This window comes from Mustela nigripes, chromosome 9 (assembly GCF_022355385.1).
Source record: "Mustela nigripes isolate SB6536 chromosome 9, MUSNIG.SB6536, whole genome shotgun sequence".
Taxonomy (NCBI): Eukaryota; Metazoa; Chordata; class Mammalia; order Carnivora; family Mustelidae; genus Mustela; species Mustela nigripes.
This window is the reverse complement of record NC_081565.1, coordinates 2,296,946-2,315,689: the sequence shown is the minus strand read 5'-3', so window position 1 is coordinate 2,315,689 and position 18,744 is coordinate 2,296,946. Positions and strand designations below refer to the sequence as shown.

The window sequence follows — 18,744 nt, the reverse complement described above, 5'->3', positions numbered from 1 at the left end:
ACCGGTCAGCCTCACAGGGCTGTGGCCACTAGACACACAACCGGTCAGCCTCACAGGGCTGTGGCCACTAGACACACAACCGGTCAGGACATCCCCTTCCAGGGCTTTCTGTGGGTCCAAGGAAGAGGGTGGCAGATGGGGGTACACGGGAAGGGTGCAGAGGTGCCAAGGGGGCAGGACCAGCACCAGGACACCCCTTGCTCAGTGACGTGAAAAATCCTGATGTCAAGTCCAGCCACAGGGGAAGAGTGTGGGGAGGCAGCCAGCAGCTGGGGTGGGGACTCCCCGGCGGGACAGCGGGTGTGTTGCCGTCACTACGGGGTCCTGGCCTGAGCATGGCTCCTCTCACTGACCACACGTGTCCCCGGACACTCGGGTCCCCAGATGGACCTGCTCTTGACTCGGGGTTCCTTTTGTGGGGTCCGCGTGGCTTTGGTGGCAGGCCATCTTGCGTGGGAAGAGCGTGGGGCCCCAGGACAGGGAGGTGCTGGGGAGGGGCTAGGCTGGCACCATCTGGGTGTGCTTCCTGTCTGCTCACAGCTGCCGGACGACCTTTGGAGGAGAGCCGTGGTGCCTCGGCTGCCAGGGTGGTCCACTGGGGGCCGGCAGGGGCGGGGCTGGAGAGGGAGGGCTGGTCCAGCACAGACAGCATGTCTGCACGAGGTCCAGCTCATCTGGGGGCTGGGGAGCTGGGGCATCCGGACACAGCTAGGGGAGGGCTCCCTCCTCTGGCCAGGGCGTTCAGTCCTGCCCCATCCCTAGTCCATTCCTTGAGTCCTCCAGGCCCTCGCCAGGGCCCCTGGGGATGCCGTGTAAACAGTCAGAACCTCTCAACCCAGAGATGCCCTGAGTCTTAGTTCCATAAACAGAGGCCAAGTCCCGGGAACCGGCCAGCGTGGCTCTTGCCGCTGACCGCTGACCACAGAGGGTGGGGTGGCCGCCGCTTTCCGGGCCCCCACTCCCTGCCCCGGTGCCCGCCCTTTGGGGAGAGCGACTCCTGTCCGTGGAGCCCTCGGAACCAGCCCCTCTGGCCCTCCCAGCCACACCTCCGGCCGTTTGTTAGCAGGGTCCGTGGCTCCTTGAGAGGGCGGCAGACCTCTCCGCCTTGGGGACCCGGGTTTATTGGCATCCTGGGACTCCAGGGACCCATCCCCAGACTGTGTCTCATGGTACCCCGGTGAACGCTCCCGGGAGGCCTACGCAGCGCCGTCTCTCCTCTCTGCGGTGGTTCAGAAGGAACCTGCTTTTTGAGGCTCTTCAGCGGGCGGATGCACCTGCGTTGAGAGCTGTTTCCAGCTGGGCCCAGGCTGAGGCCGTCACTCAGTCACCTTCCCCGCTGAGGTTTGAGACTGGCATCTGCACCCTGGTGGGGTGTAGACCGGGCTAGCCACCCAGAGGACGTCCGCCACTTTCCCTTGTCAGCAACCTGTCTTCCTCCTCGTGCACGGCCACGGGGAAGTTCAGGCCCCTGTCTGCTGGCTCCTTCGTCCTGGTGCCTGGCCTCCTTCCCAGGCCGCCCTGGACCGCTCTGGCCCAGCTTCCCGGGAGATCTGTGGCTGGCATGGCCCCAGCAACCCGAGAACAGCCGCCAGTGTCTGGGAAGAGAGCTGGAGCCCAGGCCCCGCTGTGGCCAAGGTCCCTCACTCGGTCCCAGCTCCCCGCTGAGCCTCCCCAGCTGCCTTGGTCCGAGGAGGAAATCTGAAAGCCACCGGATGAGCTGTCTGTGTAAACACGTCTTCACGGCGACTGGGGAGCCCTGGTGGGGAGGCTGGGAGGTCGTAGGGCCCAGTGGCCCGGTGCCCTCACCAGTGCAGGTCTTTGAGCCTCAGCTGGGCCCAGGCTGTCCCCTGTCCCCCCGGTGGGGGGGCGGGGACACGTTTCTCTAAAGCCCGGTTCACTTTGGAAGGGAAGTCTGGGCACCGTCCTGGAGGAAAGCAGTCTGTGCTTTCTCTGCTTTTGGGTGGAGGGAGAGCAGCAGGAGGTCTGTCCCTGGAGCCAGGGACATGTGGCCCCGAGCCCTGTCCCTGCAGGCTCAAGAATTGTGGGGAGGAGGGCACTTCTGTCCACTCTGCGGGCCCCGAGTGTGGTGGAGGCCTGCTCAGCCAGGCCAGGCAGAACCTAGCTGGTCCCGGGGCCCCCAGATGCTGTTCCCGCTGCGTTCTCGGCGAGGAAATCCCTGCGGGGGCAGGAGACCCCTTCCTGCCTGCAGGGTGTGCACTGTCTCAGGGCGCCCTGACGCTGCCCGGCCTGCTGTTGACTGGTTAGGAGAGCGGAGAGTCCCGCTCGGGGACAGGGCTGGAAGTGGATGCAGGGGAGCGGGGCCACCCCCCACCCCGACCCAGGGCCAGGGAGCTCTGTCCACGGACCCCTCAGCTACCCACACGGCCTCTCTGGGGTCTAGGCTGATGCGGAGGCCTTGTCCCCACTTGGGGTGTCGGCCGTGCAGGCCAGCGGCAGGGTGAGGGGCTTCTGCAGGGGGCGGCCCGTGTCCTGTGGACTTGGTGGCTTCTCCCTCCTGCTCTGGGCTCCTGGTTGGCGTGCCGCGAGGCACCGGTCTGTGGTCCTCGTGGGGTCCGCCTCACCAGCAGGTTCTGCGGGGGACCCAGGTGCCTTCTGGGATCTCAGGAGGGATATGGTCCTGGGGTCTCAGACACTGTCTCCTATCTCTTCCAGGGTATGCTCATGGAGGGGCCGCCGGGCCCCGAAGGCCCCGCGGTGAGTGTCTATCTCCCGTCCCAGGCCTGTGGGAGGTGCTTGGGAGCAGGGGGTGGGAAAGAGGGGGCCACTGACCCCCCTTTGCAGACCGTGCCCCCAGGGGCCCGTCTCCGCCACCCCCAGGGAAGCGGGGCGGGACTGGGGTGTTGCCCCATGGCTGAACCTTTGAATTCCTGTCCTGATTTCGTTTTCGATTCCAGGGTCTCCCAGGACCTCCAGGAACGATGGGCCCCACTGGGCAAGCGGGTGACCCCGGAGAAAGGGTAAGGACGGTCAGCGCTTGGCTCTCGGGGCTTGTCCCCGCGTCTCTCCGCTCCGCGGCCGGTGTCCCCGCACGTGCAGCCGGCGGCTGGTGCGTCAGCTCTCCTCCCACGCCGCTGCCTCTCACCCCACCACCTTACTGCGTCCGTGTCTGCGGGAGTTCAGGGAGCGGCCGTCCTCGGCAGCCCTGCGCCTGGGGCAGGTGGCCGCGGCGAGGCTCCCACGGAGGCTGCTGAGCTCGGCTCACGGAGGGCCTCGCGGCCCAGGTTAGCCTGACGGTGACGAGTGCTGTCCGCGGCGCGCGGGGTCCAGACCTGCATGGGAGCTTCCTGCGCTCACCCTCCCCTCACTCTGTCTTCCTTGCTGGGGATCAGGCACCAGCACGGGAGGGCTTGCTCTGGGCCGCAGGGACCCATCCCGGGGTCCTCTGGTCACAGGGACCTGTCTTGGGGTCCCCAGTCAAAGGGATTCACCCTGGACTCCCGCCAGGTCTGAGGTCCCCAGATCAAAGGCGCACATCCCCGGGTCAGAAGGACCCATCAAAGGGACGCGTCCCGGGTCCCCAGGTCCCCGCCCGGGCCCCGGGGTTGCTGCTGGACAGGGCTGAGCGGGGACGCCGCGATTTTGCTCTGCCACCTGGTGGGGCTCGGGGGTACTGCAGCCTCGGGGCCGTCCTGCGGGGCTTGATTTCCTGTGGGTCTGACCAGTGTGGACGGGGGCACAGGCCCGTCAGAGCCGGCGGCCAGATGGCTACGCGGCGGACAGGAGAACCTAGGAGCGTGTGTGTGTCCTAACGGACGTTTATCCCCGGGCCTGGCACGCTGCCTGGAGAGGGCGGGCCTCGCGGTTTGGGTGGGTGTGCGGCGGGCACGGTGGCTGGGGCGGGGGTCGGTCACGTGTCTGGAAGTGACAGAGGCGTCCCCTGACAGACCTCGGCACTTGGCAGAGGTTTGCTGACGGTTTGCAAGCCGTGGTGGGTGGGGGCTCTGCGGGACCCAGGTCACACGGCCTCCCGCGCCGCCCAGCCACACGCACACCGCGGGGAAAGCGTCTGGTCCCTGGCAGACCCGGACCCTGATCTTGCACTGGGGTTTGATTCGGGACGGCCTCTGAGGCCCGGCGGTGAGGGCACCCGGCTTTCCAAGAGGGGACCCCGGTGGCCAAACCTGCTACCAGTTTTTTCTTTTTTGATCACACTTGTTGTTTTCTGCGGATTTTTTCCGAAATGGCAGGCAAGGGCAGTTCCGCTGCGTCTGGGAGCAGACCTTTGACCCCGCGGTTCTGCCTCTGGGACTTCCCTGACAAAGCTGCCCGGGCACCCACCGCCCAGCCTGCGCCCGTGGAAGACGGGCAGGGGCGCCGAGGGGCCCGTCACGCACGGGCAGCTCTACGGCCACTGAGCTGGTGAGCAGGCGCCCGCAGCGAAGAGAAGGGGCCTAGTGCCGGTGGCGCTGGAGGGGGGGGCCTCCTGGAGAAGGGGACAGCCCTGGGGTCCCACGCACGCCCCACACACCCGTGCGTGCGCTCTGCGTGCGGGCTGCCGTGCGTGCCGCCAGCCGTCCTGCCCGCACTGGCTCCCGTGCGGGGAAGAGAGGAGCTCTCCCTGCTTTGTAGAGATCGTGTTCTACAGCAGCTCCTGAGAACGGGGACCGCGTCGACGGTGTGATAACCGGAGAAGCCCCTGCGGGTTCAGGCGTGGACAGTCCATGTCCCTCAGGTGATGCCTGGGGAGCCGCAGGTCTTCGGTCTTCTTGGCTGGCAACCAGTGATGGGTGTCACCGGCCGTGCCTGCCGCGTCGCCCTCCTGGGTGTGAGCGCCGTTGTCTGCGGGCGGCTGTGCTGCTGCGGAGCGCTGGGTCCGATGCCCATGGGTGTATTGGGGTGTGGCCAGTGGGGGTCCCTTTTGGTCAGGAAGAGGGAGTCAGGCCTTCTTCTGGACACGAAATGAGCTTCGTGCTCAGGCTCCGTGGAGTCCGCCAGGATCCGTGAGGAAGCTGGGAGAGAAAACATTTGTTTTTTTGAAAATACACCGTGTTTCTTGTTTTACATTTGAGTCTGGAAAAGGCCAGGGTTCATCTAGAAGGCCTGTCGAGGGGCGTCTGACTGGGACCTGCCTTTGGGGCCAGACTAACAGGACCCGCGGTAGCCCTGGGATCGGCTGTGTACACATGGGCTCTTCAAATTGCTCGAGAAGGGTCTGTGTCCTGTGGACGTCCCTTGCATCTGTCCCAGCAAGTGGACACTTAGGCCACCTCGCCTTCCATCCGAGCATTCACAGAGAGAGTCGGTGGGGACCGGGTCACAAGGGCCAGCGCACTGGCTGATGGAGGACATAGGCCTTGGTCCCCTGGGGGCGGCCCTGCCGCCTGGTGTGCGGGCCTGGAGGCGCGTTTCTGGGTGGTGGACGCTGCCCGCCCCCCCAGTGTCCCCTGTGTCCCCGGATTGCAGTCTCCCACCTCTCCGTAAATTGCTCCGGGTCCTGCCCAGAGCCCCTCCCTCCTCGTCCCTCCCCCCCAAGAAGCCTGTCCTCATCTGCCCAAAGCCAGTGCCCCTCCCTTCCTGCGCTTGGCTTCTGGAACATTCTGTGCCATGGGGTCTTGCTGCTCTGTGCCTGCCCTGTGTATTTCCTCGCGGGCTGTGGCTCTGACTTCCTCATCTGGACACAGCCCTGCTCTGTCCCCGTTGCATTGTGACCCAGCTGTCTTGGGCCCTCTGTCCACAGGGTCCCCCTGGACGCCCAGGCCTTCCTGGGGCTGACGGACTGCCTGGCCCTCCTGGCACCATGCTCATGCTGCCTGTGAGTACCCTCATCCGGGGGGTCTCAGGGCTCACCCGGGGGTGGGGAGGGCACCTTGGGCTCAGCGTCTGAGGGCCGGTTCCCTGGCCACAGAATCACCCTGATGTGGGCCGCCTTGTAGAAATAGGCCCTCTGAGGGCGTTCCTGACGATGTGCAGAATGGACCCTGGTGGCCAAGGTCTCCAGTTCTCTGCTGGGGTCCAGGACCGGCTCACCTAAGGGGCAGGGAGTCTGGCTTTCTGTGAGAAAGCCGAGCGTCCTCTGTCCCTCTCCGCTGGACTCTCCAGCTGGGCACGCTGCCCTCTGCTCCTCCTTGTGCCTGCCCTGCCCTGACCTGGTGCTGCCGTCTCCTTCACTGGGAGCCCAGGCCCAGGAGGGCACGTGTGTGGCGTGCTGGCCTGGACGGCAGGCTTCTGACTGGCGGCCCAGTGCTGCCCGGGAGGCTGGGCAGAGCTCTGGGAGACACCATGTGAGCCGGGAGCTGCCTGGCAAAGCCAGCACTTGCACGGGGTCCCAGGCTCTTTCTTGTAACAGGTGGGGGCTGCGGGGTCCCAGGGCGAGGTGCTGCAGAAGCCAGAAAGTTCTCCCCTGACCTGGGGCAGGTCTCTAGGGGGTCCCAGGGCCGAGGCTGGCTGGTGGGGCTGGAGCAGCGGTGCTGGGAGGGATCTAGTGCCAGATGCTGCCCACGCAGACTCCCCAAGGCTCTGCGGTCACCCGAGAGGCCCTAGAGGCCCAGAATGGGCACCTGCGTCGGTGCGTCCTGGGTGACCCCCACCTCATATCTGCAGTTTCGCTTTGGAGGGGGCGGTGACGCCGGCTCCAAAGGCCCCATGGTGTCGGCTCAGGAGTCCCAGGCTCAGGCCATCCTGCAGCAGGCCCGGGTAAGTGGCGTCTGCGTCCCTGGTGGGGGGGGGGGGGGGGGGGGCCCCGGGGGGGGTCGGGACACGGGGGGGCGGGCCCCGGTCTACGCCTAGCTGGGCCCAGGCCGGCACTGGGAAAGGGGAGGGGGGATCTCAGGGCTCCCTCGTCCATGCTGAGCGTCCCGGTTCCAGGATGTGGATGCACAGGACCAACAGCTGTCCCTGCAGGGCTCCGGGGATGGACAGACCTGGAAGGGGCTTCCTGCGGTGGGGTGGGGCTGAGACCTCTGGGAGGGCTCCCGTGGCCCCCAAAGCCCCTTGCCTGGCGTGGGGGGTCCCTTTGCTTCCCAGCGGCTCCCCTCACTGCAGACCAGCTGGCGAGTGAACTGAGGTTTTAACTAACGACGCTCCTGGTTGCTGGTTGCCGGTGACAAGAGCAAAGCCCGGCTCTGTGGGGTGGCTGATCATCCCACGGGGTGTCGCCTCTAATGGGGCATCTCAGGGAGCCGTTAAATAGCCCCTCTTCGGGCGATGTCTCTGCGGCTGTGGCCGGCGGGGGCGACGGCAGGGATCGGCGCACACGGAGTTGCCGGCCGGCCGCGCGGCGAGCTGTGGCCACGGGATAAATGGTGCACGTGATGCTGCCCCGTGCCCGTGGCCCGATTCGCTGGCTGGGCCTGCCCGGCCGGGGCGAGGTGCAGGCGCCAGCTGGGGGGTACAGGAGCAGGTAACCCACCCCCACAGCGGGGGCACGCCACGCCCAGGTCCCCCCTCCGCCTTCTCCGTTCCATCCGTGGTTGGCTCAGGCCCCAGGGGCGACTCGGTGCCAGGTTTCTCGAGCTCCGTCTGACCCCTCCTGCAGGGGCCCCCGTCCTTGGCATGTCCCGTCGGGCCTTTCCCACCCGGTGGAGTGTCCCCCGTGAGGACCAGTACCCCGCCGTCTCTCAGCCTGCCCTGTTTTCTCTTGTAGCTGGCACTGCGGGGGCCTGCTGGCCCGATGGGTCTTACCGGAAGGCCCGGCCCCATGGTGAGTCCTTGGTGGGGAGAGTGGGGGAGCATGGTGAGGGCTGGGGCGTCCCTCGTCAGTCCCTTCTGTCCCCGGGATCACCCGGAGAGGGCACCCTTAAGCTCTTACCAACCACTGATGTACCAGCGGCACCCCGGTGGGTCCAAGGGTCCTGGGGAGGGGGCCGGGGGTGTGGGGCTGTGGTTGCCCACACAGGGAGACCTGCCACACCTGCTCTGCCTGGGATTTTCCTCCTGACCCAGGGAGCCTTGCTTTCCAGTGTCTTTACTCTTCACAGTCACGTTTCCTAAGTCAAGAGCACTTGAGTGGGGACAGACCCAGGATTTCTCACGTGCCACCCCCCACAGCTGCACAAGCCCTGCATGGGGTGTGCCCGAGCACACGCAGGGCCGGCCAGCGGGATCCCAGGGAGTGCCGGTGGCCTTTGATGTTTGCAAAGAGACAGGATTTCAACACCGGCCGTGCCCGTTCCCCTGGGAGCGGTGGATTGGCTCTGCCCCGGGTCTGCGCCAGTCTCTTCCCCATCAGGCCAGGCTCGGGGCTGCTCCTGTCCACCGGCGGCTCCTGCCTTGTCGTGGGCCCTAAGGATGCCCACCCGTTGCCCTGAGCTGCGGGCCGTGACAGACCCCAGTCACACTCACCCCGGAGAGAGAAACAAGCTCGGCGTGGGCCTCATGGCTCCCGGCCCGTACGCTGCACTGCCCAGCGTTTTGTTCAAAACCAGGGGGACACCCACATCCCTGAAAGTTACTGCTCGTCCCTCAGATTCTGAGGGCTGCAAGTGCCACTGATTCTCAGCGGGGAGCCCTGCCCCACGGGGTGACCCATTCCTAGAGGTCTGATGTGCATTCTGTAACCCAGACCGTGTCTCTCTAGGGCCCTCCGGGGAGTGGCGGTCTGAAGGGCGAGCCGGGAGACATGGGGCCTCAGGTACGTAGACATCTCACTCCCGCTGCTGGGGGGGACACCCCGTGTGCCTCAGAGGTGGAGGCCGCTGGAATGGAGGCTCCTACACTGCATGTCTTCCAGGGAGCCGGTGGGAATTGTGGCTTTGTGCGCAGCTGGGAGTGGGGCAGACGTAACTGTTCCATGCTGCGGGACAGCTGCGGGACAGCCGGGGGGCGGCGGGCTGGGCCTCTTCGGGCCCTCACTTGGGCAGCAGGTCTGTGCCCGGCCCGCTGCTGCCCACGAGCCCCCACCGGCCGGCTTGATGAGCATGGGGGCAAGGCTTTGCTTTTGCCTCTGAAAAACACGGACCCAGCCTGACCCACTGCCGTCTTTGCTTCCGGACAGGGACCCCGAGGTGTGCAGGGCCCGCCTGGCCCCGCTGGAAAGCCTGGAAGAAGGGTGAGTTTTGCGGGTCCCGCCGGCTGGGAGTCTGCTCTGCTCGGGGCCCCCAGGCCCGGCTGCTGCCCTCCCGCAGAAGGGCGACTATTTTCAAGGCCGGATCCCCTTCCCTGGGGCAGGTGCGGCTCCCCCACCTCTGGTGCCGCTGTCCTGAGCACATTAATTTAGTTTCACAAACGTTTTTAACTGAGGCAGCTTCCCAGGCCCTTGGGGAGCAAGTCCGGGGACGACAGAGCGACCGGTGGCCTTGTTTCCTTGGGGCGGACTCGTTTCTCTGGAGATGGCCTCAGCGTGGTGAGGGGGCGGGGGGAAGGCCAGGCTGATGTCCAGGGTCCCTGGGACTCTGGGGGCCGGTTTTAGCGGATGCTACTAGTTTGTGTCCATATGACCGTGGCTGCTGAACGGGGCGTGTGTTTACACTTAATATACAACAACGATCCCCGTCCAGACAAGCCAGGGAGAGCCTAATGATCTCACATCACACCAGACCAGTGGGTCTTTTCAGCCAGAGGAGGCTTCGGGTGTGGGAGGACAGGATTCTGGGTGTGAGCCTCTCCGAGGAGTGCTGTCCCCTGCGGCTGCCTGGCCGTTCTGCCTGGAGAGCTTGCGGGGCGGACGGGACCTTGGGGGAGCAGGGGGCTAACAGTGGTCATGAGCGGGAGTGATGGGCACGGCCCTCGTGTGGCCTCAGGACACAGGTCTCCGATGCTGGGGGCATCCAGGCTCCATGCAGGGTCAGACCCACGCTTCCACGCGGGCCACCGGTGCCGGAGTTCGGTGATTCTTGGGAGACAGTTTGGGGTTTGTCTTGGTTCTGATTCTGGCAAGAGTTTTACTTCATTCAAGGTTTCTGTGAGTCTCTGCAAATGCTGTAAACTGTCCCGTTTCCCCGGGAGCGGTTCCTCAGGCTGGCGTGGGAGGGATGCGGAAGGCGGGGAAGGCCGAGTGCAGGTCCTCCTGGGGCTGGCGGGGTTCCGTGGCCCAGGGTGAGAGCACCCAGGGGCCCAGAGTGCGCCGGGGTGGCCTTGTTTGATCAGCGGCACGTGGGACACGTGAGGAGAGAGGACGTTGGTCCGGGTCAGCCCTTTGTCCTCAGCTGGCCGACATCGTGCATTAGCGAGTTGGTACCTGGCCGAGTCTCCGTCCCTGTCCAGGCGCCTCAAGGCTGGCAGGGCTCTCCCGGGGTGGCCGTGGGGCCTGTGTAGTGGCCCTGCCCTTTGTCCCGGTGGCCAGTCAGGTGGGGGCCATGGGCTTGTCCTTGCGGTTTCCTGGGAGTGGCTGGAAGTGATGGGTCCGGGAGTGGCCCCCGTGGACGGAGTGCTTTGCTTACGTGGGCAGGCGTGTGGCTTTCGTGAGATCCGCCACCACGTGCAGCTCAGTTTTCTTTGTGGCCAATGGGACCGATCCTTGGCACTTGCTTTCCGTGACTCTTGTCTGTAACCCAGCTTCTGAACAGTGGCAGGGCGGTGGCCTGGGCTTTGCTGTGGGGACACGCTCTCTCGGGAGCCACAGACCCTCAGACCTCCAGTCCCGTGGCCACACGGCGCTGCCTGCTGGCTCTCCTGCGGCGTGGCGGCGTGGTCTCACCCCCAAAACAGAGAGGCATCGCCGCATCTGGCATTTCAGGTAGCGAGGCTCAAAGACAGGAACCACGTGGAGAAGCGCACAGCAGCCCCAGGAGCCTGGGCTTGGGTCCTCTCGACCGGCCCGGCCACGTGGGGCTGTGCGACTCTGCCGGGCCTCCCAGGAAGGCCCCACTCACGGGTCCCTGTGACACTTTGCCTCCTCTGTTCCAGGGCCGAGCAGGGAGTGACGGAGCAAGAGGGATGCCTGGACAGACTGGCCCCAAGGTAGGCCACGCTTGCCGCCTCCCGGGGTTCTCACGGCCGTGGCCGCCATGGCTGCCGTCATGCTGGCGACGTGGCCAGTGTGTTGGTTGTGCAGTGACGGTGGTCCACGCTCATCCAGGGTGGGGGCTTGGGGGTGTTAGGTGCTGCTTGGCTCAGTCTCTCCGACATGTTGGCACGAGGACCGGGCCGGGGGTGGGGGTGACTGTCACAGGGAGGTGTGACAACTGCAGAGAGTTTGCTCTTTTCTAGTGGGTGGTGAGCTTGGCGGGCGGGGGTAGAATCCCAGCCACGGACCCTTTCATAGAAGGGCAGGTGACACGGTGGGACACATTGGGGGAGGGGACACACGAACGCCAAGTGCACGGGCAGGGAGCCTTCTTGTCCCGTGCTGGGCCACCTGCTCCTCGGCATGGCAGGGACCAGGTAGACAGTGCATGTGGTTGAGCGTGGGGGCCCCCGTCTCGGCCCCTGGAGAGCCGGCCTGGACTGCGCGCGGCACAGAGGAAAGGCTTACGTCCCCAGCGAGCACGCGGTGATGTGGACAGCTCCTGCTACCTGGAGTGGCCGGGACCCGGGTCACTGCCCTAGCAGGTGTCCGAGCCATCTGCCCACTTAGTAACTGGTACGGATGAGCTCACGTGCTCCCCCCACACACCGAGCTCTGGTGAGGCTCTGGTCTCGCGTGCCTGGAGCGGTAGGAGGGAAGAAAGTCGGCTCGGATCTCTCCCCGTAGACCAGTCGTCTTCCAATCGCAGAAGCACACTTAAGCCCGGATACTCTCGGCCTCTCCCTCGTGGTTTGCAGCATCCCCGAGACAGGGCTCTGTACCTGGGCTCCCGGGGGCACCCCGGGGTGGCTGGGAGCCACAGTGCTGGCAGCCCGGGTCAGGCCATCTGCCGGATGAGCACAGGCAGCTGATGTGCCGGGCACAGCTCGGCGCTGAGGGCGTAGCAGTGAGCAAGACGGTAGCACGGCCGTGGCCATTCTGCCACGAGGCTCAGAGTCTGTGGCCCAAGGACAAAGTCATCCAAGGACAAAGTGGCCCAAAGACAAAGTCTGTGTTTCTGGGCCTTGCTGGTGTTTGGGGGAAAAGAGCCTGGGGACATAGGCCTGAGGCAGTGGGGTGTGTGGGGAGCGGAGGCTGGGGTCATGGCACGCACTGCTTCTGAGTGCGGCCCGAGGCCCGGCGGCCGAGGTCTCTGAGGAGCCCCCGTTCCTTTGCAGGGTGACCGCGGCTTCGACGGCCTCGCGGGACTGCCGGGAGAGAAGGGCCACCGGGTGAGTGTCCGTCTGTGCGTTTCTGGCTCGGGGAGCCTGATGGATGCGCGTCTCGGGAGGCCTTAGCGCTCTCGCCTGGGGCCGGGTCGCTTCCAGCCCCAGGTGGCGGGAGTGGAAACCCATGCCACGGCGACCCCGGAAGGTCAGCCCGGAGAGCGCGGGTGTCTCCTGAGCAGCTTCTAATGAAAGAGCCCGTCGGGCTCCGCGCTCGAGGGGTGAAGGAGGCTGAGGGTGAGCCCGCCGTCCGATCGGGGGGCCTGGCGCAGCACGAGCGGCCAAGGACTCTTCGCACGGCCCACGCGGCTGCTGCGGACGAGGGCAGGTGCGTGCAGCGGCCCGCGCCCCGTCTCTCCCCCCCGTGGGAGGCGGTCTCCACGCGACAGCCCTGGGCCACTTGCCGGACGCTTTCTATCTTGCCTGTTCCATTTGAAGCAGACGATGCGTCTCTTCGGCACCTTGTGGACAGGCGGGCACGTGTGCGTGTGTGGCCGTGCGTGTGCACACACGCTGGTTGGTTGTGTCGGGCGGGGGGTGACCCGTCACATCCCGTAGTGTGCTGAGAATTGGCCCTAGCGGTTTACCAGCGCTGCGTTGTCTGAGTTCTCCAGCGGCGACACGGAGACCAGCACAAAGGCACCCGCTAGGTCAGGGCCCGACTGTGCGACGGACAGTTGAGCACCGACTGTGTGCAAGGCCTAAAGCCTCCATGGGTGGGAGGGGGCCTGGTGGCCTCAGGACACTCGCTGCCCAGCGTGGCAGCCCTTTCTTAGGGGACCCTGTGGGGCTGGGGTGCTCCCCGGCTTCCCATGGAGAAGCTCGTGGGGTGTGGCTCGGATCTGCTGCCGTGTCCCTTGGCCCCGTGTCCGTGGACCTGCCCCGGACCCTACCTCCCGACACCAGCTCCCCTAACGGACTTCCTGTGGCTCTGGGAGTCTCCATTGGGCTCAGGACCTCCACAGTCGGAATCACAGAAAGATGGGCATTTGGGACAGTCGTAGGCGTCTGCTCCCAAGTGCCTAATGCCGACCCTGCTTGACTTCCTAGGGTGACCCTGGTCCTTCTGGGCCACCAGGACCTCCCGGAGACGATGGAGAACGGGTATGTCCCTGCCTGCCTGTCCCCCGGGGGCTCTGGGCTGCGAACTGCTGGGAAATGCTGGCAGCAGAGCGCTTGGCCGTCAAGCGTGTGCCTTGGGGGGTGGTGGGAGGGTGAAGCTGTGGGATGTGGGGACAGCCAGCAAGCCGCTTCTGAGACACGTGACTGCTGGTCCTGCCCTGCGTGGTGTCTGCGAGTGGCTTTCAGCTGTCACCTGTCTCAGAAAGAGCCCCTAGTTCCGGGAGGCAGGTGCCCAAGTCACATTGGAGACGTGTCGGCAAGTGTGAGCTCCATGTCTCCGCTCGGATGCAGGCTGTGGGTGCAGAGCCTGGGGATCTGGGGAGAGGGGGAGAGTCTGGAGTGGGTGGCTCTGGAGGTGGGGGGCGAGGTTGGGGCTGTGGTGGGGGGAAGCCCTCCCCTGGGGGCTCTGCGGGGTCTGTGAGTTTGTCCGGTGGCTCTTCCTGGGGCTGCGGCTCTGTGAGAGACCAGAGCACCATTGTCCTGTGGTAGAGAAGCGTGGGGGGCTTTTGAGCCCCGCCTCCTCACACCCCAGTCACTCACACCGTGTCTCGGGGTATTAGGGGTGTTTTAGGGACAGGGTCTAGAAGCCCCGAGTGTAAGGGGAGCAGGTATGGCATCGGGAGGGCAGGCCCGGCCGTGCTTCTGTCCTCAGCGGCTCCCAGGCTGGCTTTGTCCCCGCCCCTTCTCCCGTCTGTGCCCAGCACAGCTCCCTGCGCCACGGGAGAGGCGAGCAGGGTCCTCCTGGGGGTGTGTGTTTGTGTGTGTGCACGCATGTGCAGGGCTGGGCGCGCACGTGCGGGTGGATATGTATGTGTGCACACGGGGTACCTGTGTGCATGTGTGCGGGCACGACTTCAAGTGTGCGTGCGTATGCGTGATGCCCACCTATGCTCACGTGCAGCCTGGGTGTGTGCGTGTGCGTGTGCATGTGTGGAGGAGGGAAGGGAACGGCGCGTTGACAGACAGAAGCGGGTGTTGACGAGCAGCTCCTGATCTGGGACCAGTCAAGCCTGGGCAGCCTTTCCTTCTGCAGCCGGAAGGAAGACTCATCCGGGTTTCCTCCCCCCGCCGTGTTTAGGGCCCTGGCAGAGGGGTTGGGCTACCTTGGGGGTGGCCCGGGGATCTGGTGATCGTCCGAGGCTCCTTCTACCCCGGCTTCTGCCACTGGCGTCCTGTCACTTGTCTTCGTCGTCTCCCCTCCCTGCTCCCCCCCCTACCTGCCTGCCCCCCCATCACGTGGCCTCCCCCCTGCTCCCGAGCTCCGTTTCCGTGTCTGTCTGGCTTCTGTCCCTCTGTCCTTCAACCCTCTCGTCACCCATCAAGGCAACCAGATCCTCTGCTCGCAGGATCCTTCCCGTGCCGCTTTCTCCTCATTGGAGCTGTGGTTTGTGGCCTCCTGACCGCTGTCCCCGGGCCCCAGATCCTGCCCGTTCCTGCAGCTTTCTGGGCGTGTGGGCATTTTGGGGCCTTCCTGGCTGGTACCGGGACTAGAAAATCTGGCCGAGGCAGAAGCCGCCCCAGGACAAAGCATCCGTTGCACAGTGGCAGGGGCACGACCTCTCTGTCCGGGCTTTAGAACTTACCTCTAAAATCCGGCCGCTTTTCTCCCCCACAGGGTGACGATGGAGAAGTCGGGCCCAGAGGGCTGCCTGGGGAACCCGTAAGTCTTGATCGCATTCTGTCTCCTCAGCATGGCGATGGGCTGCTCCAGGAAGCTGTGCTCTGGGCAGAACCAGGGACCGACCTAGAGCATAGATTAGAGGAGGGGTCAGCCTTGAAACAGAGACTCAGCTGGGGGGTTCTGGGGGGAGGGAAAGAAGGAGCACGTTGGAAAAGCTGTGGGGCAAATCCGACCTTCCCCGGAGGAGAAGCTGGGATCTGGGGGACTGTGGTGCGTGTCCACGGTCATCATGGTGGGTGTCCAAGGTCATCATGTGGTCATCCAAGGTCATCACATATCAGGCCATGGGCCTGGTGCATGTCCAAGGTCATCATGGTGGGTGTCCAAGGTCATCATGGTGGTCATCCAACGTCATCACAAGGGGGATCCAGGGTCATCATGGGGGGGTGACCCAGATTATCACGGGGGGCACCCAGGGGCCGTCACGGGGGGCATCCAGGGTGCTCATGCGGGCGTGCAAGCTGCGGGTATGGTGGACGCCAGCGTACCAGGCAAGTGTCCGAGGGCAGTTGCAGGGACCGATCCAATTGTCTGCTGTCCCTGCTGGTGTCTGTGCTTCCCGAACGTGGAGCCCTCCGTCAGGGTGGCTCTCCTGGGGCATCGAACGGCTCTTTTCCCCAAGCCGACCTCTGTTGAGGGCCCAGGCGAGTGTCCTCAGCGAGAAAGAACACCACTTGGTTTCACGGAGGGTAGTTCTCAGACATCTCGCCTCTGTCGTCCGCGTCACCACGGCCGTAAGCCTCTGGCGACGTTACCTGAGGAGAAACACTGCCAGCGCAGCACAGAGAGGGCCTGGGCTGCGCTCGCACCTTCACGGGGGACTAAATTATCCCCTGATGTCTGATCAGCCCCCCAGGGGACCCCAGGAGACCCCATTACCCAGTGCTCTCCTTACCATGCGTCTAAGTGATGCCTTCTGGGTTACGAGCCCTAGGAAGCATTACGGGGCCAGGCATCTACCTAACAAAGGGGACAGGTACACAGCAGTGCACGTGGGAAGGATTTCTCTTCCAGGGTGTCTGCAGCACGTCCTACGAAAGGGTGGTCGCGCCTTGGTTAAGGGCTGGGTGAGCCCCCTCGGGCAAGGCAGGTGCGAGCGGTTCCAGGTGGGGCCATGGGAGTCTGGTCAGCTCTGCTGGGGTCGGCGCTGCCTTGGGGCCGTGTCCCTCCACGAGCGCAAGTGGCTGTCCCCACACGTGCCCCCCGCTGTAGGGGAGGAGGGGCTGAGCTCTGGGCTGTCCAGGTCCCAGAAGAAACCTGAGCTCCGCGCTTGTCTCTGCGTTTGGCCGCCCGGTCCCCAGCAGCATGTCCTCCCTCTGCCTTCTGGTGTCAGAAACGCAGCCGCGTGTCCCTCGGAGGGTCTGAGAGGGAGCCAGTAACGAGCGTGGACAAAAGCCCGCCGCGCAGCCGACTGTCTTTGTGGCCTCCGCGAGGAGAGCTTCTATGGGCACCTGCCCTGCGCGTGTGTGGAAGGGCTCCCCCAGCGTGAAAGGCTCTGAGGCTCTGAGCCCCCCGTTAGCTCCTGGCTCCCGCCTCTGCTTCCCAGCGCCGAGGTGGAGAGGTGGGGTGGGGAGGGGAGGTGAGGCCCGGAGGACAGGGCCCAGCCTCGCTTCCCGGGGCCGTGTGGACACCTGCGGGGCAGCAAAGGCTCTGGCAGGAGCGAGGCTGCGGGATTTGCCTGGGGGCTGGGCCGGGCCGGGCTTCTTGGCCAAGTGGGAACTTGTTTCTTCCTTTTGCAGGGGCCGCGTGGTCTGCTGGGGCCTAAGGGGCCCCCGGGCCCTCCTGGACCTCCGGTAAGGCCTGTCACCTCTGCACGTCTGTCCACTCGGACAGTGGCCCGGGGCTGGTTGAGGTCAGCAGGCTCTGCCGCTCGCAGGCAGAAGGAACCCTCTAGCCCGTGTGCCTTTGTGGGCGGAGACATGGAGCTCAGCCGGCCGCGCGGCACTCCCCGCCCTCATGCCTCACGTGCTGTTACCAACAGCCTGCGGACACCTCACGTCCTCCTCTGGGAAAGTTCTGGGAGGAGCCAGCCTGAGGGTCTGATCGGGCCCTGTCCCGGTGGGTGGCTTCCCCGGGCCTGCCCCACCCCGGGTTGGGGCCGCCGCTCCACTGTCCGCTGGCCCATCGCGCCTGTGCGATTATCTGGGATCAGCTCTTGCCCCGTCCCCAGAGGGTGCGGCGTCCCGAGACCAGGAGGGCAGGACACGGAGCCCAGTCCGGCGGGATGGTCCCTGGGCGCCCTGTGGATTCTCTAGCATTCTGTCCCGGTGTTCCTTTTCTTTCCCTCTCGTTCAGGGTGTGACGGGGATGGACGGCCAGCCAGGCCCGAAGGGAAACGTGGTAAGCGTCCAGGGCCTGCCCCCCCCCCCAGGTGGTTGCCATCAGACGGGGTGGGAACGCGAGGCGGAGGGTGGTGCGGGCCCTGAGCCCTGGCCCTGCGTGGAGCCGCCGCCAGAGAGCTTGTTCCCGCCCGTCAGAGCCGGACCAGCCCCGAGGGACCTGGTCCGCTCCCTGCGAGGAGCCTGGTGCTGAGCGGGCACCGTGGGCCAAGCCCACGAGAGACAGGTCTCGTGGCTCTACTGGGAGACGTTAGCCCAATGTTTTTGGAAGCGTTCTGCCAAACAGAACACTTTGTGGTCTGTTCCTTTCACGGGCTCCTTGCCCGCGGCTGTCTGGGTCGCTGGCAGAAACGACAGAGCGCTCCCCCGGTCGGGGTCAGCGTGGAGAGCCTCGCGGGTGCCAAGGCCTGGTTCCCCTCCGCCATGCCCCTTCTTGCGTGGCATGAGAGGTGTTGGGCCCGAGAGCAGACTCTTCCCGTCTGTCCCCCAGAGTTCCCACGAGTGGCCTGGCCTTTGTTCCTTCTAGGGCCCCCAGGGAGAGCCCGGCCCCCCAGGACAGCAGGGTAATCCAGGTGCCCAGGTAAGCGAGCCGTGGGGGGCGGTGAGCGGTGTGGGTGTGTTGGGGTGTCCTGGGCCCCGTGCTGCCTGTCCCTGCCGAAGGGACCGACAGCCTAGATGTGACTGAGGACTGAGTTGTTGGTGCCCAGAGGAGGGGGAGGGTGCCGGGGAAGGTGAGCGGGGGCAGGGAGCGTTTGGAGCCGACTTCCTTGACCGTTCTTGCCCTGTCCCCCTCTCTCAGGGTCTTCCAGGCCCCCAGGGTGCCATTGGGCCTCCAGGAGAAAAGGTGAGTGCGCTGTGCAGGCGCGGGCACGCTCCCATCTGCCAGCAGGGTGTTTCCGCCCCCGGCAAGCTCATTGCCCCAGGGTGCAGGCGGCGGGAGTGCTGGTCGTCCCCGGCCGGTACGAGCTTCTGTCCTCCCCCAGCGGCAGGACGCTCAGGGCCCCGTGCACGGAGCAGATGAGCTCAGGGGACGGCGGGATCTCTGTCTTTCACTGACCCTACCGCTGGGCCATCCACACGCTCCTTGTCTAGCTCCGCGTGGGGTCGCCGGATTACGGAAGACAAGTGAACCCGGCGTTCAGCTGGGCCTGACCGTTTGTTATTTGCCTGACGTCCAGCCTGAACCGGGCGTCCTGTTTTGTTGTTTGCTTTTGTCTTGTGTTTGTGAAATCTGGCCGCTGAGTGTATCGGCACCTGCCGAGAGCTGGTGCTCAAGCCCCCGTGCTGCTCTTGGCTCAGGGCTGCCTGTAAGGTGTGGTTCTCAGGCCCACGGATGGTGGCAGCTCCTGGGAACCCGGAGCAGCAGAGGGCGACGGTCCCCCCCTCTCCGGGGGCCTCGGTTGCTGGAAGCTTCCGTGCCTCTGAGCATCCTTTTCCAGAAATGTTCTTCGGGCAGGTGGAGGGCGGGCAGCC

At 65.5% G+C, this 18,744-nt stretch overlaps 1 protein-coding gene across 3 annotated transcripts in view; it reads left to right on the top strand.

Moving 5' to 3' along the window:
* The window catches only part of COL5A1 (collagen type V alpha 1 chain), a 136,708-nt gene that overhangs the window by 62,729 nt on the left and 55,235 nt on the right, over positions 1 to 18,744 (top strand). For all 3 annotated transcript variants that reach the window (XM_059410379.1, XM_059410378.1, XM_059410380.1), the window contains exons 10-24: positions 2,674 to 2,715; positions 2,916 to 2,978; positions 5,699 to 5,773; positions 6,562 to 6,654; positions 7,604 to 7,660; positions 8,537 to 8,590; positions 8,954 to 9,007; positions 10,804 to 10,857; positions 12,082 to 12,135; positions 13,180 to 13,233; positions 14,867 to 14,911; positions 16,672 to 16,725; positions 17,228 to 17,272; positions 17,798 to 17,851; positions 18,071 to 18,115. In XM_059410379.1, coding sequence (XP_059266362.1) covers positions 2,674 to 2,715; positions 2,916 to 2,978; positions 5,699 to 5,773; positions 6,562 to 6,654; positions 7,604 to 7,660; positions 8,537 to 8,590; positions 8,954 to 9,007; positions 10,804 to 10,857; positions 12,082 to 12,135; positions 13,180 to 13,233; positions 14,867 to 14,911; positions 16,672 to 16,725; positions 17,228 to 17,272; positions 17,798 to 17,851; positions 18,071 to 18,115 — 843 coding nt within the window. The remainder of the gene's footprint in view (positions 1 to 2,673; positions 2,716 to 2,915; positions 2,979 to 5,698; positions 5,774 to 6,561; positions 6,655 to 7,603; positions 7,661 to 8,536; positions 8,591 to 8,953; positions 9,008 to 10,803; positions 10,858 to 12,081; positions 12,136 to 13,179; positions 13,234 to 14,866; positions 14,912 to 16,671; positions 16,726 to 17,227; positions 17,273 to 17,797; positions 17,852 to 18,070; positions 18,116 to 18,744) is intronic.